Source organism: Neolamprologus brichardi, chromosome 7 (assembly GCF_056152115.1).
Source record: "Neolamprologus brichardi isolate AB-2024 chromosome 7, ASM5615211v1, whole genome shotgun sequence".
NCBI lineage: Eukaryota > Metazoa > Chordata > Actinopteri > Cichliformes > Cichlidae > Neolamprologus > Neolamprologus brichardi.
Window position 1 is genome coordinate 45,930,098 of NC_142110.1, and position 23,004 is coordinate 45,953,101.

The following is a 23,004-nucleotide window of genomic DNA, read 5'->3' on the forward strand; positions in this document are numbered from 1 at the left end:
ATATAGAAGGAAGCCCTCAGAGAGTTAGTTTAACACAAATAACTGAATGATGAATGTGGCAATAAATGTCGTGGATTTTAACGTTTTCTTTTTCTAGCATTGTTCAGAAGGACTCGACATCGAAGGCAAGCCAAGCGGATGTCAGTGAGTCATTCATTTTGCCCTGGGGACTATGGTTTCTCACCTCTGGTGTCCATTCTCTCTGTGTCCCTCTGTTTCTGGTGCTGCAGCTTTCTTTTTTCTCTTGTTCAGCAGCTGTGGAGAAGGGTTAGGGTCGAGGGAATCTCATGCACACAAGGATGTGCTACTGTTAGGCTTGAATGCAGCTGAGGGTGTGGAGGCACTGGGCTGGGTTTTCCCATGCCAATAGTTAACTGTTGGCTGTATTGGAAACTGTGGGGAGACTTTCACTGCCCTCTGGATCCCTGCACTGGCCCCTGGCCCAGAGGCTGTGTCTTCTCTCCTGCTGGGACACTCAATGGACTCTGTGTGTGTGTGTTGTGTGTGTTACTGGCCAATCTCAGGAGGGGGTTCTGTTATTCAGTCATAAGCCATTCAGCCACCAGCCTCAACATTGCGGGCCGCCAGGCAAGTCATCTATCTTTAAAAGACAACAAACTAGAGCCTTTCCCATTCACACTTTAAACTATCCTCATTTTCCCCATCACTTTTCTCTTCAAAAACCCCCTATTCGTTTTCAGAAAGGTACTCGCTTCATAAATACATCTCCGTGACCATTTTTTCTTCCCCCATTTTGGATGACAAAATTACTGTTTGCCTTTGTCCCTCCCTCCTTCCGTCATCCATCTAGTTTTAGGGTTTGTGTAAGACATCTCCTGCAGAGGAAGTTGAAAGCATTCCTCTGCCTCCCCTGTCATCATGGCTTATTTAATAACTATCCCAATAAAGTCAACGATAAACCCCCAACTCTTTTGTATGTGAGACCCCCACCCCTCACCCGCAGGTCTGATGAATGGGGCCATCAGGCATGCCAGCTGCCCCGGAGGTGAGCAGGCTGCCCCCGCCGGGCAGCCAGGCCACCGAGCCAGGGGGAGGAAGTGGAGCAGAGTAGAAGAGGAGGCCAGGGCAGGGCCAGCATGCCAGAACTCACACCAGGCAAAGCTTGGACAGAAAGAACTAGTGGAAATATGGAGAAGCGTAGGGAGGGCTGTGAAGCAGAGGGGTACAGGATGCACACGCAAACAGGAGGCCAGCCTGGACGCCAGCAACGCAGTGGGCAGAATGGATACACTCACAACATGGTTTTGCTCACAGCTTGCTCATGACTTTCCACTTCTCTTGACAACAGTTGTTCCATATTTTACTAGGCATTACATTGACTTGGCAACGTCTGAAAAAGACACATTTGCATTTGTCCAGTGATTTTTGCGTTAATTAGACAAAATGTAAATCTTCTAACTGATCGTGGTTACAGCTCAGGGTCACAGCGTATACCAAAACCTGCTACAGCTCATTCTATGCAACGCAGTGCTTCAGTGCATAAATTGCAGAATGTTTAGTATGTATTTTTTGCATTTAAAATAACACGTTTAAGGTGTGCCTGTATGTGTGCTTGTGTAAGACAGCAACAGGGAAAATGGGGCATGTGTAAACGGCACTGTATGGATCCTAATTTGGGGAAACTGGACATGCTTGCATGTGAATAAATCTCCAAGGACACTCTCTCATGAATGAAAAATAGGTCAATAATTAGAGAAGGCTAAGCATGGTCAGAGAGCATAAACACATATGAGTGACAACTGCTCCACAGCTGGCTGTTTAATTCCAAACCAGAAATGTTCATTAAACATGATGAACGTCAGTTATTGGCAAGCCAAAGCTGTTTCCATACTACCTGCCATATTTCTTGACTCTGCCCACTTTAACAGCTTATGTGACCCCCTCCCATCCACTTGGACTGCCAAATAGCCATGCCCTCTATTCATTACACCACAGTTTCTCTCTGTTCCACTCACACTGATGCTGCCAGCCTTGGGTCTGTTGTGCAGACACAGAGATGGTAAATTGGTCAAAGTAGTAAAACTGGGTAAGAGAAATTTTGACTCAGTGAATAAAGAGGAAAGGCCAAATGTTTACCCAACACAAATCCTCATATTCAGTGGAGGAATGTACATTAACCCTGCATAAGACAAGGCTGACGCAAAAAACAAACAAACCAAAAAACCATCCAGTAAATGACATTCACACAAGCGTTTTTCTTAATCCAACCTTCTAGGGAGAGTCTGGCTAGATTTACTCAGGGAGAAATTGCCAGCTTGAACCCTCAGCCTACCTTTGATTTGCTGAGGAGTTGCTAGTATATTCCCTAGCAGCCGCTGGGTTAGCTGATTTGCTACCTGTTAAAAAAAAATCTTTTATCTCCATCCAGCTCGCTTTCTCTCTTTACGTTCCCATCCCTTGCCACTGGGGAAATCTTCATTTTCATATCCAGGCAAACATTTTTATAAATGCAAACAGGCTCTCTAAAGACAGCTTCAGAGGCGAGACCTGCCCAGTACCTGAAAGCATAGCAACACGTCTCTCCTGGCCCCTGCTCTCAGAGTAAGCACAGCTGTGTTGAATATTTCCCTCACTCTTCAGTTCATTTGAGGGTGATCTGAGCTCGGTTAGCCCCCAGGACATGGAGCGGTAAACAGGCCTGACTATCAAAGCAAACCACCTCTGTCAGAAAGACTTGAATATGAGCCTCTGACCACTGAAGCTGTGGATGCAGGCGCAGAGGCAACAGCGGGGGAAAGCTCAAAGGCTCCTTGACAGCAGCTGGTTTGACCTGGCGCTATACAGGCTGAAAAAACAAGATTCCCTAAACCATCAGTGGGCAGCAGGATTGTACATCTACTGTAGACATTATGGTGATTACTGCAGTCTAAATCACGAGTGGCTCTAAACTAACTTAATAACCAGACACATTAAACTGGTCGGTTTCTTTTTCTGACCTCTACAAGCTTTAGCTACAATTTCATTTTGTATGGGTGGCTAAAACTGAACCAAGAAGAAGTAAAAATTCACACGATTCCTCTGAAATCTTCATATGCCTCCATACCCATTTTCAGGTTAGGCGTGTGGCTGAGCTTTCAGTAAAGAAATAAAAAAGACGAAAACAACAGATTTAATGGCCAATGTCCACGTGGCAGACCGGCAGGCAGTAAGGCACCAAAGCAGCCATACTGTGACTACCCACATCCTCAGGACGTCCCGTCACCTAAACACAGGCTCGTGCTCCAGGGGAAATGACTGGATGCATTTAGCCCGGCTCATCACAGAGTAGCATTCATCTTCAGGAAATAGCATGCTCTGTGAGATGTGTTTAACTGGAGACAGTCAGAGGAGAGAGAGAGAGCTAATGTCCTAACCACTGGCCTGTTGTTGCTTTCTGCAGTAACATAAAACTAGGAAAGTGCTTCTTTCTTTTTGGATTTGGGGTATGCAACAACTTCTTGATGAGTATCTATACTCAGTGAACTAAATCATACACTAGTCATTATTTCTCTCATTACTCTCATGTTATTATGGTGCGCAGAAGGCCACAGGCCAAAGGGCTGATCTTCTCCTCTGTCAAGTTTTGTCAACCTCCATAAATTTCTTTTTACCCACAGCTGCACACTTTAGCAGTGTTACTACAGAATTAATGCTAATTAATGCTAACAAGTCCATCACAGCCTGCCCAGAGTAAACACAGATTAAGTTTAGAGAATTTATGCTCCTCTAGCCCAACACACATCTGAAAACATCATCTGCTGGGGCAATCACAGTCAATTCTTTTCACACATTGAGCATTAAAGAAACACATGTTTGATATAACTGTCTGCCTTTGTAAGCTGCTGAAAAGTATGGAGTAATAAAATCACATGGAAACACTGAGTTCATGTGTTTCTTTTACACACAGCTGGGCATGTTTTGCCGAACGTGTCACCGAAATTAGCAGAGATGTCAATGATGGATGTCCCCCGGCAGAGTGAACTTCAGAACCTCTCTTCAGAGGACTCTGAGTGTTTCAACATTTATCTGGAACAAACTCTTTAACCACAGCCATTGTGAGACAGCACTGAAATCCCTTTAATGTCAAAGGAATGACACGACTGGTAAAGGAGAAGACGAAACTGTTTTAAAGGGACGAGGAGGAAGGGGGAAAAGAACACTGTGAGGGGGCACTTAAGAAATCCACTGCGATATAATGTGTCCCTCTGGCCCTGACCAATTCCACTGTTCACTCTTCCTCAATATCCTTTCATTTCTCTGGTGTTTACCATGTAATTTCTGCAGAGGACTTAACAAGATCTCTGAGCCTCATTGGTTCTGCTGGGGAATTTGCAGAATGACCATTTCTCACTGAGTCCAATGCTCTCTATTATTTACAGGGCTCATGTAAATACTTCCACCCCCTTCCTTGGAATATTTTCTTTCTAGCTATTCCCTTGTGAACGACAAAAAAATAAACTAAAAAAAAAACTAAATGGGAGAGTGACACAGAAAGAAAGACTCTGTACGTGTGTGTTCTTGGTAAGCTCCTCAGAGGTGGGTGGGGGCTGTGAAAGGCCACATTGTTGATGTCAAGGCCAGTCAGCATCAAAGGGCTGATTCAGGTTGCGAGAGGAGTCTCTCTTGGTCTCTTTCTCCTCCTCTCTACACGCACACATACCCTCACATGCTGTTCCACTCAGACCCCTGAAGACCCCAAAAGAAACATCATAGTTTACTGTTCCTGCTCGCAGTCAAAGAACAATATTTGGCGTTGACGTATAAATTTAGAGTGAGGGCGACAAGAGGAACTAACGTGCCTGAGTGAAAAATAAAGTGGAGCTCTCTTTATTCCCCATCCGTCCACTTGACCAAAATGCCTTCCAAGGCTCAAGCGCATCTTTCAATTGGATGCCTACCTGCTCACTCTTTCAGGTCTTGGACCATTTTTGAATTTCTATTATAAATGTTTATTTCTTTGATGATCCTTAGGTTTTTTTTTAATGTCCAAGGCAAATGTTCCACAAAGTGCACCACGCTGTGTAGTAATAATACCAATAAATAGAAGAAATAGTAAGGTGGTTGAGTTTGGATTTTATTTTTCACCGAATATGTGTTGTGTCACTTCTCTATTTCTGTTGAAAACTAAGCAGCTGGGAAAGCCACAGGGCTTACTGAGAGCTTTAATTACACTGAACAAAGTGCATTAGACCGGTGTGTGCAAGTGTGCAAATCTGTAACTGTTCCTTAGCGTGTGTGTGTGTTTGTAAAGGGTAGGGGTGGAGGGCATGTTTCTGTATGAATTTGTAAAGTTAGGCACCAGTAGCGGCGCTACCATGTCAGGATGAGATTTAACGAGCTTTAATAACAAGCTTTAATGAGCTTAATTAGGAATCCATGCGATCCCCATGGAAACGTCTCAACCCCACAGAACCCAGCTCAGGGTCTGAGGAGCTTTCAATTGGATTACTGTGGATAATGTCACTGGGACACAACAGTGGAAACAAACAGAGCCCAGTGGGGGTGTCAGTTTGGGAGGGGTGGCAGGTGACCTGAATGGCAATAAACATGGGATGGATGTCAGTGAGGGACTTTGGCAGTGGAGAAATACCTGCTGAGGGATGCAGGGGAGACCAAGGAGAAGAGATAACCAGAAGACCGAGCGGGATTAGTGTTGCTCAGAGATTTCGCTTCTGCACAGTAGGCACAGGAGAATGATTAGCTTCCTCCGCCTATAGACTCAAATTTATTTATTTCACCATTCATTCTCAGTATTTTCCATTCTTTATCACGGTTTTCGAAAAGAACAATCGACTTTGTTGTGCTTGCAGAATTTGTTGAGTACTCCGTGACGAGAAGTAGTAAAATATGTAATTATTATACATACTTAAAAAGAAATAATGATTTAAAGAAAAAAACAAGGTCATAATATTGTTGCTTTTTATTCGTGTGTTGCAAAGGAGCAGAGGAGTAGGGCAGAGGCACTCATTTTAAAAAGACTGTGAGAGGATTTAAAGAGCGATTGAGCCTATACAAAGATATCACACATTTCATGACCTAACTGTTCCTGTTAATGCTGTCTATAAACTATTTACACAAAAAAATACATACAATAAATAAGATGAAGAGACATCTGTTCCCATGTGAAAAAGAAACACAAAAACTTTTATGTTTCATCTGTTTTGCACGCCTCATACGATTTACTCGTGAAAGGGGCACCTTTTGTATTTTTCCTCTTACGACGTGACTGTAAGATTAAATATGGATCAATAAAACTTTATACTGCATGAGAAAAATATGAAAGGAGAAGTAAAAGTACAGGAATGAAAGAGGTTAAAATTATTTTTAGGACATCCGACAATGTTGTGGGAACTCCTTTTTGCTTATTTTTGTTGTTTAATCTGTTTAATTTTAGATGAGAAGGAGCTGCTATCACCATTCATCATCACTACATACCAGCAATGTAACAGGACTATGATCTTGTTGTCCTGAACACAAGTGATGGGAATGCACATTCTTTCAAAGAGGTGCAACATTTCAAGGAACAGGCTGCGTCTTTCAGTCTTCTTCTGTCTCTCCCAGATCAGTTTGCCTTGCGGTGACCACGAGAAGGTTTTGTGAAGCACGCTCCGACAATGACAGAGTGACCTTTCAGATAAGCATGATAAAGCTGCCCATCCCAGCTCTTACCTCTTCCTCCCATGTGTGTGTGTGCACAAAGAAATGTGAACGTGCACAGACGCAGAGGTGAACACACACAGGCATATCTGATGACCTACGCTCTAAGTAGATGAAAAGTCCTCCCTAAGGGATTTTTCCACAGGCGCACACATGGACACACACACACACACACAACAGCTAGACCTCTTCCCAGACACAAGATCATGGGATGTCATCTGGCAACTAGGGTATCACTAGGCCCTGGGAGCTGTGCAGGTCACAGAAGTCTCACGGACAACAACGGGCATCTATACTCTGTCAGCCTCGACTTGGGCTGTGTGGCTCATCTTTCACTATCTGTCTGCTGAATTCTCTTGTGCCTGTAGTCCCTTCGTGGTAGCTCTATATATAGTCCCAATGCTTCCCAGGATTCTTTGTGATGTCCTGCTGTGGTGGAAAGAGTCTGGGACTCATCATTATAAATCAGCCTGTTAGAAGGAATAAAATTTTAAAGAGCTTCTCCTTGGATTCGAGCTGAACTCTCCATTAGTGAGACCAGAGCAAATGGTTGCTTGCATGACAACACGTAGCAAATCAACACAACAACCCCTTTAATCACCCTCTGAGTCCTTTTGTTCTGCTCCCTATCTTATTCTGCTCTCTGGGCTCCCAGCGATAAAGTCTAGCGACCTCTGTGAGGAGGATAATCATCACAGGTACGCATTCACTGTACCACTGAGATCAAATATATGGTTTATTACATCTGCATCTCCTTAGTTCGTACCCCTTATCTGCTGCATAATATAAAAATACTTCAGGAGATATATTTTTCTAACCTTACATAGGTCCACATAAGGGGGATTAGTAGGGAGGAGAGTTTAAGCTCATCTTATCATGCTGTATTCTCTGGCAAGGGGTAGGACTGCTGACAGTATACAGATATCAGGCTTTAGGGATATGCCAGAAACAGAAACAGGGCCACACAGCAGGAGTGCCCAAAAAGACAGTGATTAGAAGGCAGAGAAGCAGATACAACGAGTATGACAAAAGAGCAATAAAAACAAAAGAACATGCAGTGCAATATACCAGCTTCAGAGCACAAATGCACACAAACCCGCTCACACAAACACACACACAAACACTATGATTTCATGATTTCATTTCATGTCAGCCTTGAGGGAGAGCTGAACTCCTCGCCTCATCATCATCCCCCTTCCCGATCGCTCTGTTCTTGGCCTGCTGCACGCCTCCAGGGCCAGCGAAGGCAGCGATTAACAACAACAGCGAGAGTGTGTATGAGTGTGTAAGTGTGTGTAAGGCCCGATCGTTAGAGCGGCCAACTTGTGTAATACAATTACAGAGGCTGCAGAGAAACTGCTAATGTGCACGCAGGCAGCTCCGTCAGATGGATCAGGTATTGAGTTTTCTATGCTTAATTCACTTTCCAGCACACACATGGGTGCATTAGTTAGATTAGAGTAGCGGGAGGGGACGGGAGCTGGGGTTGGTCTACCGCCGGGCCGAGCAGATTTGTTTAGTGGTGGCTGTCAATTACAACCCTGACCCTTGCACTAAATGGCTGCTCGTCCAGTGGAAAGTAGACAAAAGCCAGACAAGATTGGTCAAGACATGGCCATTTGCTGCAGAAGATAACAAGTGGCATGTTGTGGAGTAAACAACGGTCAAAACACTGCGAATAATGCTCCGCCAATAAAACAGAGTGCTAGGGGCCCGAGCAGGCAATGTGACCATCAGTAAGATTAGTGGGGCAATGTTATCACTAGGACGCGGCAGTAATTGGACAATGCAAGGCCAGGGGTGGATGGGTACTTAAAAATATGAAATGGAAAACAAATTATTTAATTCACTCTTTTCAAAAGTCTCCTGCAATTTAAGAGACCGATTGTAGAGGCAATCACTTAAAAAACTACTTACCCTCTTGTGGAAAGCCAAAAATATAAAAGAAAAACTTAAAATCCAATTATTTATTCTCTTTGGTTTCATATTATGTTGTTAAAATTTCTTTGGAACTTTATTTTATTAAAAAATAGATTTTAAAAAAAAAAACATTTTCGAGAATAAAACATCTCATAACTGATATTTTAATCTGCATATGCCTACAGAGCCGCATATGGCCTGTATATCCATTATATTATAATGCAACGAGAAACAAGCAAATGTGGGCACAGGCTGCATGAGCTGACGCTATAGATCCCCACGCACAAACATATGTTGTTTGAGGTGCCTTCTGTCTAATTAGAGGAATTAAATGTACAATGTACACATCAACTTCTTTTTTTTTTTTTTACAGTAAAGCTGGAGCGGCTCATCTCAATGGAATGTTACTCAGGAATATACAATCACAATGTTTGTCAGGAAATCATAACTCTCTTCACGTGATGATAAATATCATTAAATCTCACAGAAGCTCTTTTTTTCTCTCCAGTAGCTAAATGAGCGTTGGCGGGTGGGTGGACAAAGTTTCCGCAGTAAACACCTCCCTCCCATGTAAACATATATAATCACAACAAGATGGCCAACGCAGAACAGCTCGTAATTGTATCAGCGAAGTGAGATGATGAGTGAGTTTCGCAAGGGGGGGGGGGACGGAGGGAGGGGGGAGCATTGCAACTGATTGAATTTAAATGTCTGCTTCACTCCCAAGAGACCACCCCAATTCAAAGGACAGAGATTGTCTGCATGTAACTGGGGCCACGCAGTAACAAATAATCCTGTAAGCCTTCACAAAAACTCTCTTTGTAGGCACTGACAGTATTTTTTTTCCCCCCCCGTCTTGACACGAAGCTTCTTCTAACAGAGCGTGAGAAGAGAGCCAACGGGAAAAAAGAAAAGAAATGAAATGAGTAAAGTTGGATGTGACAGGCTGAGCAGAGAAAACCTTTATCCACTGATAGATGTTAGACAGCTACATCCCCTCATTGTGACACATCCATCAAAGCGCTGATCACTTTTGTCCTCCCACATGTCCAACCCTTGTGTGTCAGAGCTGCTTTGATCAATCCAATTTGAGTCCGCGACTTCAGACAAAACAGAGTGTTAAAGGAGTGACCGCTGCCACTCCTTGGATTCGACATGCTTGGTTTAAATTCCTTCAACAGTGTACTGCATTCTGTCAAGCTCTTATTAAAGTAAACTACAGTAACAGAAAGAGAATGGAAGCTACTGTGTAAATATTCCAGCGTGAGTTTGCATGCCCTTGCCCCCCAAATTCAATCTCTGTGTGAGCAACTGCCAACTAGAAAAATGGCAGTCAAAACCAAAAACAGGTTGCGCTGGTATCTGGTGTTCCACAGAGAAGAAACACAATAAGGTTCAGATTACTCAGCCAAATTTCCCAAGAAACTGCAGGGGAATGGAAATATGCAAGTGAGCTGGTAACGCTCAGAGCTGCCCAATCCTTACAAAACATTGGTTTGTTCGACACTGTTGTATTTGTTTACTAGATTTTTGCTTCTCTTCCACGAACAAAAAGCCACACAAAACAGCCCAAAATAGCTGAGGGTTAATGTGTCTGAATCCTGGATGCTCTCAGGCTGTTCATCCTGTGGGTAAAAGCCATGCAGCTTACGAGTGGCTCTTCTATTCCTGGCTCTGAGATCCTTGTATCCACCTCGCCTCTTTTCTTTTTCCCTACTCTTCCTCTGGACACATATTGTTACCTGGGTGTCATAATGAGCTGCTAAATAAAATATCTGGTAGAGAAAAGAAGTGATAATAAAAAAAAGTGGCTACCAGAAAGCAAGTTAGGCCTTTGTAGACTTCTAAAAAACAAAAATACTGTGATTTAGTAATGTGCAGCTTTCTAAATGCAAGAAGTAACGAACGCGGGCAACGACTACCGAGGAAACTCATCAGCAGGGATAATTTACTACGGTAATGCTCCTTCTTTTACACAGCAGAGGTTACCCCGCTCGCCCCCACCACATCTCCCCAGTGTAACCCTTTTTGCTTTTACCTGAAAGGATCAGCTTACCTCACGTCAGCCTAAAAACCATGGGAACCCCTATGCGTGGTGTGTCACCACTGAATTATCGGTTTCCGCTGCACATGCTCCTGCATATCTACAGCAAGCCATTATGGTGTATCAGTTTACAGTTAGTGTGCTGACTCCAGTGCAGCTGGTGTACTGCATGGAGTCATAGTTTATGGATGTCTGGAATTAGAGAAACAAGCCTGTTATCTTACAAAGCTCTGCCATTTTTTTTCCCCCCTAACCGAGATTGCGCGTCTCCATCGATTTAACTCAAGGGAGAGCAGCTCTACAAACCCTTCAAGTGTGTTATGAGCAATTATCTTTAAAAAGTGATGGGTAGGTTGGCAAACCCCTGATACCAGAGGGGCACTCCTGTGCCTTGGTGGTTAAAATGCTGACCATAAACCACATCATCCACTCCAGGCTAGAGGGAGAGCTTTGGTCCACGTCTCTCTCTCCCCCTCTCATTTCCTATATGCTTGTGTGTGACTAGAAGTATAAATGCTGCTAACCTTCCTAGTCAGCTAGAAATACTAGTCAGTAAAATGTATTCTCATTTTATTTTACTTAAAAACTGATAGTTACCAGATCAGAGATGGTGTTCAAACTATAACAGACCCAGGTTTTACCATTATCTGCACTAGGCTATAGCAGCTAGCATGAAAGAGACCGAGGCTACTGTTACGAGCACTACTGAGGTTAGCAAAACAAACAAACTAATCTGACAGTGTGCGTGCTTTCAAGGTTGTACACAGCCAAATGTTTGAACATGCTAACTAAAACATAATTTGACTCAAGAAGAAATTTTGATATAGCTCATAAAATACACACAAGATATTGGTTTGGCCAATGGTAAACTTTGTCCATTTCAAGCATGCTCAGTATTAAATGTTCTCCATCTTTTAGTCAGTGCAACTAGTCCAGTTTTTTTTTTCTTTTGTTTAAAAACCTAGCAAACTAGTTACCAGGAGCAATCCTATTCTAAATGGAAAATCGAATAGAACGTGTGATGTTCCAAAAATTCTACATTTAATACAATATTAAGGTATTATTGCCAATATTGTAACTACCAGTAAAACTAAAGGCCTGACAGCGGGAAACTTTTTGCTACTTTTTGCTTGTCAAGTGAGTGACTACACTATAAAGCCACAATGACATGCTAATGGTAAGCACTATTTGGCCATTATTGCACTGTACATCTTTTATAATGTATTATTGTAGGGCCTTGACCTTATAATATGAAGCATCTTGGGGAAACTGTTCTGAATTGGTGCTATATAGATAAAGCTGAACTGAATTGAACTGCATTGAATTGAAAGTTCAGATGACTGATTGCAGAGCAGCTAGCTTTGTAAATAGGCAGTCAAAGGCCATGTGAAACAAGTTCTAGCAAATAACTTTATACTGGTGGTAAAGGAAAGCTGCATCTATCCTTCTGGAAACACCATAAACACATTTTAAAAACAGGTTGTCAAAGACCACACAGCAATCACCCAACTGACAGCTTCAGAACCACCAAGTTTAACTTTGAGCTATTCATGCATATTTCTAAACTGCAGAAAATTATCCTTTCAAAATGGAACAGTACTGGCGCTCCAATATGCATGTATCCCTAAGTCTGTAAAATGTGACAGCAGCATTTAAAACACAATAAACGTATATTTTGTGTTCCAAGCCTGGATGGACTAGGAGCTTGTGAAGGTTACACATCAAACAAGAGTTGTGTTGAATGCAGTAAAGCTCATCCTGTGTACAAAATATATCCATTTCAGACATTTGACCTGGTTTTGTGTGTGTGTGTGTGTGTGTGTGGGGGGGGGGGGGGGGGGGGGGGGGGCTGCCAACCCCCCTCGTATTTCTGAGAAATCATCACAACAACATCCATTATTCAATTTCTGCCTACTCTTTGGTTAAGTCCTTGAAAGGGGCAAAGGCAAAGCTGCAAGCTCTCCTCTACCACCAATTCATTATTGCACCATACAACTTTTATAATGTATTAAAGTAAGCGCATTTAAACCAATGAATATATGAATGCAATGCCCTGCAGGAAAATATTGTGCTGCTTTTTCCAATCCTTTTGTCTTAGAACATAATGTAATTCTGACATTTAGCTACAGAAGTGAACTTTCAGATTTGCTCATTTGTCTTCTGTTATTAGCAACCTCATCTCAATAGCATTCATTAAAATAGGAATGCATACAAATCAAAAGACAACAGAGTAACTTATTAGCAGCGCCTTTTGGTTTCCTGACAGATTCCAGAAGAACAACAATACAGTACATTTTGCCTGCTCTGGCAAGCCCACAAATTGCAGCAGCTTCAACGGTGTGCTTTACATGTTAGGAGTCATAAAATAACCTTTCACCGTGGGGCTTCTGTCTGGGCCCCCTTTAAATGAGACCCATTGAGCCTGCCCCAGTTAAACACTGTCTGCCAGTACTTAAAACACCAGGGTCTGATCATGGAGATATGGCACACACACACACACAAACACACAGGAAAGTGCTGACACCCAAGTGCAACCTCAAACTATTACTGGACTTGCAGCAATAAAGCCTGAAATGCTGAAAACAGGTCAGGCACAAGGCTGTTTGAGCCTGTGGTGGTAGACATGATGATGGTGGAGTGCGTAGTTAACGCTGCTTTTAAAGTCGTCTTCTTTTTTTTACATTAAAACCTGATGAATTCCACAGTGTTTGCTGAGACACGCACAGTGTAATTACGGGGAAAAAAGACAAGACGAGCATGATTTCAAGAGACGTGTGTTTTTTTTAAAGTATCCCTCTCTCGCATTTTGACTCAACAGGAGTGTATGGAAGGTTGGGCGGGGGGATCAATCATCCAGCAGTACATAACAATTGTGAAGCTTTAATTTAGCACCTCATTTAACTCAGTAAAAACAACAACTTTACAGGCTGGCATTCTGACACACATTTAATTCTGCCCCCTGGTAATGGTCTGCTCTGTTTAAAAGTCTGTTTGGCAGCTCTGTAGATAACAGATGGAAGAAAAATGAGGGGAATTATGAGAAAGATTGATTTCCTAGGGATGAATGGTCTGGTATTCACACAGATTTATCTGAAACAGACTTTCTCGGACTCTGTTATTATTGAATAAACATACATGCGCACATGCACACACACTCTGTCACCATATGCAGGCACACAACAATGTGCGCACACAAAGAGACGGGCAGCACACAAAACACCGTAGTGCAAGAAGGCTAAGAGAACAGAAGCACGTTGAATTTATGAGTGTACAGTACATGAACATTTCTAAAATGGTAAAAGAGTGGAGCGCAAAGGACATAGCTAGGAGTTAGGATTTTCAAAATATTACCAATTTTCACTGCCCAGATCTACAGGATGCCAAATAATCTGTAGGTAGAAACAGATATATTTAACACAGTCAGCACAAATGTGGCTTTCCAGACAAAAAATACAACTTTTCCTAAGCCTTTTCCCCAATGTCTAGTAAAAATTTACTCTTTTTGAAGAACAAGAGCTCCCATTGTCCTTTTAGATGTCCCAAGCCTATCTTTAAGGAACCATAATATAAACCAGAGACTATAACTTCTCTTGTGGCATCTCAAAAGCAGACAGGAATGAGGCAAAAAAGAGAGAGAGAATGAAGGAGGGGGACGGGTGGGTAAAGTACCTCATTTGAGCCCCATAAAAAAAACAAGACGGCACAAACATTTATCTGTGGTCGGGCTTTCATCAGATGCTTTAAGAGCGCAGGAATAACAAGAGAGCCGGATGCTGATAAAGTAAAGACAGGAAATGGGGAGCGTGGGTCTCCTACTCTCATGTTTCACACGGGACAAGGGGTCCTATAACCTCCACCCCCTTCCTCTCTGCTCTGCTGACATACGTAGACCACAGCCCTCCCCAACCAGACATTAGCGCAGCGACTGGAAACCACCACCCCTCTAACAAATGCAGAGATGAGACAACAAAATGAGGAAAACGTTGAAGTCTGCAGGTATATAAAATGTGCGGCTGTTTCCACTTGATAGTTTAACTCAATATAAGCCGGCTTCTCAAATCATTTATTACAGATGAGTGTTGTTCCTTTTCATTGTATATATCTGCTTTTGTCTCATTCCACGAGTGAGGCTCTGCCTCTGAGCACAAGACGGGGCAAAGCCGGGATTAAGGGTTTAGCTTTGTCAATCAGAGTCAGAACTGAGGGAGGGATAGCAGCTGCATCTCCATTCTGAGAGGAAGAGACTGAATTTCTATAGAAACACCAAAATCTGAGTGAGTCTGTGCTATATTTGTGACTCAGGTCAGGTGTTATGAGTCACCACTGACATCATCTCGCTCATTACCGATTTCCTCATCAGAACTAAACATTTAGTCTGGTTTTAGCAGAAACGATGGTAACGTGATGGTAACAGAGGAGAGCACTGAAAGAGTACTATGAAAGGATGATATTTGTGTTCAAGAGTGTTTGTAGAGCCCCAATTATTTATTAATAAGCTACAATAAGTTTGTTTTTGGGGAATTTCTTACGTCTAACCAGGAATATTTAGTATGCATGTATGTAGGAGATACAGGCGCACTAAAGATAGTGTTAGGGTTCAAAAGTTGGTTGTCAACAATTTTCAACGACTGGTGATCATCAGTATTTTAGCAGAGCTGTGAATGTGCAGTGCCCCTAACACTACAAATCCAACCTTGCCACCACTTCTGTTGCTTGTTGAGAAAAATAATGCAAAGTTGTCTATTCTCGATGTTTTAAAGGTGAATACAATTGTCCAAATGCACAACTCTGGTCAGAAACAGCATGCTCCGGTTACTTTGTCAAGTGCCACTTTAGCTTGAAATCAAGCAACTGATTTAATCTACAATTATCGGCTGGCTAGCTGACTGAACATGTTATCCCTGCAACAGCATAGTGACCTGTCCAGGGTGTACCATAAATTGGATAAGCATGAGAAAATAGAATATGGATTGATGATGGATTATCTTACCTTCAAACTTCCTACCACCCATCTTTGGCCTAGATTATTGAGCTATGCCACATAAGACCAGCGCTTGCTCTGTAGCAGTTACCGAGGCTGTTCATACTCCATGCTGGGCCAGGAAACTAAGACTACAGGGAACAATGTTAAAGGACATCAGGGAAATAACTGCATTCTGTCAGCCAGCACATTTTGCTTTTTATAGCGTCTGTGCGACTACATAAGATTAGCCACGTTCTAGGAGCTTCTCAAATCCCCCCTAATTCTGTTTATTTTGTATCCTAATCAACTTTACAAGAGTAAATAGCATGTCTGGAAACAGCAACAGCTCAATTATAGTAAAATGAAAATGGTTATTAAACAATTGTATTTAAAAAAAAAACATCAGAAATATGGGATAAGAGTTAGTTTACTGTATAACAAATACAATTTGTATATTGAATATTGTGCATCTTTAACAAATCTTTAAGAAACACGTATTGATTAATTAATTGGTCTTCAGGCCTTTCTGTGTGGACTTTGCATTTTCTCCCTGTGCCTGCATGCCTGGCTTCCTCCCAAAGTCCAAACATGTGCACGTCGGGTTAATTGGTTATTCTAAATTGGCCACAGGTGTGGATGCAAGATAGATAAAGTGCTTAAGTCCATAAAACACAAGTGCTCTATGGATGTGTTTGAAAAGGTGCAGTGTAAGACTAGAAAAGCCCTACGTAAATGCCAGGCCGTTCCTTCCATTTTAAGAAACATGACGCACAAATACAGTGAGACTTCCTTTGAGTTCCTTCCACATATTTTTCCCCTCATTTACCTGCCTGTCCTTGGCTGATATCCTGTTAGGAACACAAAAATGCAAGAGGACATTAGTGGTTGAACATCAGGGGGGAGGCCATGATGCCAAATTAAAGGGCAGGAGTGGAGTGTGTACTTATACTCACTCATGATGTGCTCTGTCAGCCCTGCTGCTTATAATGGCATGAGAAGGGCCACTTAACTCATAATCACTTCTCTCTCTCCCTTTGGCTCTGTCCTCTTCTGTACCCCACCTCAACCCCTGATTTTCTGACTGCCGGCTCTGATCTTTAATCATAAATGAACTGTAGATCAAGAGCAGGGACAGTGGTCCACACCCCCTTCCCTCCCTTGCCGAGGCTCCTGTAATCACAGGGCTCTTGGCTAGTAAGAGGCCAACAAGCCTTTGAATGAGAAATGACTGTACCTCTAATGCATCAGCCATCTCAACTTTGGAGAGCCGTTTTCTGGCAAAGGGTGTACAGCAGGTAGGAAATCAGGTCACCACTATCGTCGTCTTCACAATCATTATCTCCGATCTCATCCAGCAGCGTAATTGAAAGTGGGACCTTTTATACAATTATTTTCATTTGCTGTCCGTAGCATACAGTATGCGAGTAATTTCTGCCTTGTGGTGCACTCCAACTTACTGTACCCTAAAAAGAAAAATCATGCACCCCCGCAATCTAGGTGGTGCAGCATGCATTGTATTGAGACACAAGTCACCCTCCCTGGCAAAGGCCTGCTTGTCAAGTGCTGCTACTTGTGCCGAGTTCTGCTAATGGACTGCTAATAGGAGTGAATGTTGCACTGTGAAGCTCCCCTGTAGTTGAGAGTGTCACACAGGGTGATTAATGACACACTCTCTTCTCCTTCCAAGCCTGTCCCTGTCCTCGCTCCATATCTTGCTTTCACCCTTTTCTCTCACCCACACTCTCCTGCCTCGAGGTCCCTCTCCTCCTCCTCACCTCTAATCTTTCTGTCCCTCTCTGAAGTCCCCACCCCCCTCCCCAAATCTCTTTTCATTTACTTCAAGATTTTAGCACACGGCAATCTGAGAACATTACTATTCACCCCGCAAATCAAGTATACTCGCAATGCTAAATTTTAAATTGCTTTAAAGGCATGCAGTATGAGCACAACACATCAAAACTGCATGGAAGCATTAACACAAAACTCAGTAGGAAAAAGAAAACGTTTAGGTTTAGTTTACAAGGAGCTTCGACTTTCTATTAGGCTGATGATCAGGGATTACATTTTAACATGAGTTGAGAAAAACAAGGCAGAATTTATAGGAAATTTTAAGTTTTTAACTCTCTGATAAGGAATTTACATTTTAGTGGTTTTGAGGGGCAGATTACGGGATCCTAAAGTGGTCTTAATATGCTCATTTCCAGGTCCACAGTTTATCCAAGGATTCTACTGGAGCAGCTTTGCATGATTCAATCAAATATTACTTATTAATCTTATAGCGTGCCTCGGTTTATCCACTGTCGGAAACAAAGCCGTATTAACTCCTCTCACGTTCTTCAGATTGGCTGTCTCTAACAAACAGAAGGTTTGAATAGAAGGTGGGTGGGGCAGAGCTAAATATCCACTAACTGGGATTACTGTGTACAGTGTTGAACTTGTACAGTTTAAAGAAGTAATCCCAGTGAGCCATTATATATACACATTATTTGAAACATTAGCCAGTTTAATGTTTTTAGGCCCATTAGGAGGGAGAGAAAGAAAAATCCCAGTGGCCCCCTTGAGTTTAGGCATTTTAGGCTTAGTGTTACTCAAAATGTCGACTGGCTTGACTCTTTAACCATGATGGAAGGCTAGCAAGCTGGCTAATGAGTATATAGCAGCAGGAATGGTTCCCCACACCCTAAGAGATATGAGTGGTTTCATGAGAAAATGACATGATGTATCACAATGTCAGAGTTTCTTTTGGCTTTGTTTTGATAATGGGGGAGGGAGTAATGGACACAATATTTTTTGTTGGCATAATATTTTTTATTGACATAAATGGTCACCGACTGATCACATGCAGTTTTTAATGATATAGAACACTTCAGTTATTTATAGAAAATTATCCTTGGATATGGGTCACGTTCCCCGGGGGTCCCCAGACCCCACTTTGTGAACCATCTATAAAAAATGTGACTGATTTAGACATCATTTGGTACTCTGCCATATTTGCATCATCAAACTGAGGTAAAAGTAAAAGTTCAAGTGCTGTAGTAAGATTGGAAAAGAAAAAAAAAGTAAAGGCACAAAATAATCAAACCAAGGCATTTTGATGAACTGGCCAAAACATTCTTAGATAGACGACTTGAACTAAAGGGGAATGTGAACACACAACCAAAGGAAATTGAAAAAATCTTCACGACAGGCCAGAGTGCAATGACAGACAGTATTCGTGTCCGCCGCCACAGCTGTTCCCGGCCCCAAAATAGCAACAGAGTATAGTTTTTGCTTTCATAACAATAGCATATGAGATCAAGTAGAGCAAGGAAGCAAACTCAGCAGCTACTTTTCACAGTAATTATCACTCGCTACCAGGCTCCGTCTGGCTTAAATCGCAACCAGCATGCAACTGTGACCTCACACAGCCATACTGTGTACACACTTTTTTTTTTTTTTTTACTTTGCTCTTTTCGTTCACCTGTGCATATCACAGCTCAATCTTAATTTCCTTCACTTACACAAAATCCTTCAGTTACATAAATTTGCTTTAAATATCACGTACTGCGAGCTTGCATTGATGGCAAAGGCTATCACAGGAGGTCATTTATATGTACTGCTTCTTCGCACAATGCTCTCATTGTGCATGTAGACCCAGTTTATATAATGACCTCTATGGTTGTAATGTTAGCAGCCCCAGGGGAAGCCTCTTAGAATAATAATAGGGTGGGGGAAAAAAACAAAAAAAAACCAACATTCACATTTACCTGCATTCTTTACGAAGCACACAGAAGTAGCCTAAAAGCTGAACGAGTGTGCCGTATAAGGAAAACAAAGAAGCCTCACTGTGTATGAGTTACAATATATCTGAAACCATAGCTGTCCTTTAACTTTTTCTCTCCATAAACAATCCTCAGAGGACACATCATCAGAAAGTGGAGAGGCAGGAACGACAGAAACATGGTGTGAGAGGCAGCGCAAGAACAGCGCTGTGGAAAAACTGAACTAATCCCAGGAATGCCAGCGCCCATGTATCCACTGCCTAACACAAGAGATACACTATTTAAATGCCAGCGTTAAGGTCAGCCATGGAAATGAAAGGAAATCGAGAAAAAGGAAACACCTTTAAAAAGTGATTTTCCCTCCCTTATCATGCATGTAGCACAACACATGCATGTTACCCACTAAAGAGTATTGAGCAGCATATATGGTTAATATGCATTTATTGATTTTTTTTTTAATAAACCTGGATAAATAAATGTGAACTGGACTAAAATGAGCCACAGCCCAATGGTGAGTGAGTTTGGACTTTTAGGGTGGGGCAGAATGTGACGGAAAAGAGCGGATCCACTGCTAAATTGAATGCGGCACAATAACTGTTTAATCTCAGATGTCTTGGTTTTTTTCCAAGATTTTAAAAAATAATAATAATAATAATAATTAAAAATACCAGCTGATTGCACGCCTGCCAAATAAATCTTTTATCAGAGATGCTATTCCATATGTTCCCTGTAAGAACTTGACATCCTCCATCAGCTTTAACAGTACGGTGGAGCTCTGACACCTCCATGGATAAAACTGAATTGTATCTTTTCTTGCACCAAGGGTTTCAAATCAAGCTGCTGTCAGAGCCCTCAGCTACTTTCCTGGCAGCTCATTGCCTATATCTGTCTCAACTTGTCTCCTTTCTGAAGAGTTCAGCAGGTTAATGAGAGGGATCACTTCCCGGTGCTCGCCTCTGTCTAGATGGGATTAGAAAGCACTCTCAAAAAATAAATAAAAACTGTAAACACATATTTACAGCCACAGAAAGTAGGTCTGAAGAGCTGCGAGTAGAAGCACAGCGTTACAGAGAGCGCCCGGGTAAGTGAGCCACTTTGATCACCAGTAGTTTTACACTGAAGAAGTGACTCTCCAGCGATTAGAAAATGTGTAGAGCTCATCAGTGCCCCAAAATAGCGAGGCCCATTAATTAGGCTCAAACAATGTTCTCCTAGTGTATCGACTTCTTAATGGACAGATAAGAACCTTGTTCGCATTCCCATCCAGTCAATGGCACAGGGCTCTCTGGGGTTTTGGAATGGGTATTATGTCATCTCACCATGCCCTTCAGAAACTGGACCTGTGCTGGGTTTTTTTCCTCTCTCTTTCTTCCTCTTCCTCTTCTTGCTCATTAACTATGTAGGAGTGAGATGAAGGTCTGGAGCAGCTAGATAAGGTTGCTCACAGACCCTCTTCCCCTGTCAGGGATATGTGCTTAGACTTCAATTTGAGCTTGTAACACTTTTGCATGAGCACTGAAGCCTCACAAAAAAAACCCCTAACTGTTCATGATGTCACTGCAGAAGGGAGTATATCTGAAACGGTCAAACCTCCCCTCCCATCCCCTCCCCTCCATCTCATCATGTTATTCAGACAACAGTAGATTCCAGACAAGACAGACCACCTACCTTAATTCCACAGACATACACTCTTGGCGTCTGATACACATGCACAAACACATAGTGAACACTAAATCCTAACACAGATGGCTTTTTCTCAGCTCCCTTTGTTTGACAATCTTGCACGGTAGAAAGAAGATTAAGTAAATGGCTTCAGGTGTTGTGGCATTATCTCCAAGATTTCTGTGACTGACAGCCACTCTGCAGTTTACAGAAACATCTTTCACCAGGCAATTCTTTGAAGGAGAGGTTTTGTAAATCTGCTTACTGATTGAAACCAAGCATAATGACAAATTAAAGCTCGCTGCCGAGATGTGTGTATGTGTGTGTGTGGGGGAGGGGGGGGGGGGGGGGTTGTTGAAGATTTTCTTGGCAAACTTCACTTCACGACTGAAACTTCCTTATTTAATTAGACATTCTCCTGAGCAAAAAGTCAAGATCATTTAAGCATTACTAGCTTCACTGGGCTTTGAGATCATTCTTCATTCTTAGATGATCTGATTGTTTTCAAATAGTGGACCTCTAATTTGGAGATTAAAGCAGTCATCAATCAACACTGAGTAAGATTGAATAATATGAGAATGAATGGAAGTTCAGCTTTCTTGATTTGATTAATAGCAGCCCGAACAGGAATATTCTAATATGACTGCAGGTAATGGTCTACATGTTATATTTTACCTGTAATAACTTGCTGTGATTCAGGGTTCTTGTGGCTACAGTTTTCTAATAGGTTTTTTTAAACGTGTAATGCTATTTTTGTGTGCCTACTTTAAAATCTTTAACGGTTTAGGAAGATGTAAAGCAACAGCCACAATATTAAGGGCATCTCTTGAGCTTCAGAGCAACACCTCTCCATTTCTTTCCTCGGAGAAACAGATGCAGGGCTGTGATGCTTTGGTTTCCAAGTGCAAAGCGTAGTTAATATAAATTATTGAATGAAAACTTTTTTCCCCAGTGAAGGCTTCTTTGGATGTAGTATCTTCATATTTACCTCACATAAAGCTGCTTAGCAGTAGGCAGCCTGCTTTAATGAAGGCTACAGCCTATTATTTCTAGTGCAGCCGAACTTCGGGGGCATGAGGTGGCACACTGTATTCTTCTATTAGGAGTGTGACTAATTATGATTCCGTTTTGTCTTGCCCACCACAACAGCGCCACGAGAGTTCATAAAAGTTTTCCTGGGAGCAAAGCCGAAAGGTTCACTGGTGAAGAATACACTTTAAAGTTTACCTTGAGCCACACTGATGTCAACCAGGAGGAAAAGCAAAAGCCAGGATACGGTCGGCATCTCAGGAGAGGATCTCGGCAATCTTCCTCCTTCTCTGTCAGTCCGCGCAGAGTACCCCATGATGAGGAGTCAAACTACGCTCTAAGGCGAGTCCCAGTCACTGAGAAATTGATATGAAACGCGCGCTGGTGTCCCTCGTTACGCTGCGCAGCACTCCACAAACCCTCACAACCCGGGCGTAAAAGAAAGAGAAAATGGCTTTCGACAAAATATATCCAGCGCAGTGTTTTTGCAAACATGTGACACTTTATGAAACAAGAGGTGGCTGCATCGCCCTCCGTCACAGAGGATGTTGCATTAAAATCTGTATCCGCTTGCTTTTCCCTCTAAAGGTTCACTTGCTAGAGGTGTGGATCGATGTTCTGACGGCAAAGTCATGCTCCCACATGAAAGCAAAGTCCGTCCAGCAGAGTCCGAGTCTGTGCAGAACCCTTTTTCACTCGTGCAGTGGGAGAGCAGTGTGTGTGCGTGCACCGCGTCTCCAGCGCTCCACTGACGGCACTGAACGAACCAGGGCAAGGAGCCGTCTCTGCGGGCTACCTTGCTCCTTCAGCCAATCCAAGTGCTCCGGCAAGTGGTGGCGCTGCATCAAAACCTGGCCCGGACAGCAGCGAGGAATGGATGCTGATTTTTTTTTTATTTATTTATTTTTTTAGCTGAGAATTTTAATCATGCATTCATCCAGGTTAGACTACGAGACAGAAATTAGATT

The 23,004-nt window shown here is 42.5% G+C and overlaps 1 protein-coding gene across 4 annotated transcripts in view; it reads right to left on the bottom strand.

Moving 5' to 3' along the window:
* The window catches only part of unc5cb (unc-5 netrin receptor Cb), a 128,860-nt gene extending 106,081 nt beyond the window's left edge, over positions 1–22,779 (bottom strand). For all 4 annotated transcript variants that reach the window (XM_087843704.1, XM_087843703.1, XM_087843702.1 and 1 more), the window contains exon 1: positions 22,235–22,779. In XM_087843704.1, coding sequence (XP_087699830.1) covers positions 22,235–22,352 — 118 coding nt within the window. In that variant the 5' untranslated portion in view covers positions 22,353–22,779. The remainder of the gene's footprint in view (positions 1–22,234) is intronic.
* Between the last annotated feature and the right edge of the window lie 225 nt (positions 22,780–23,004).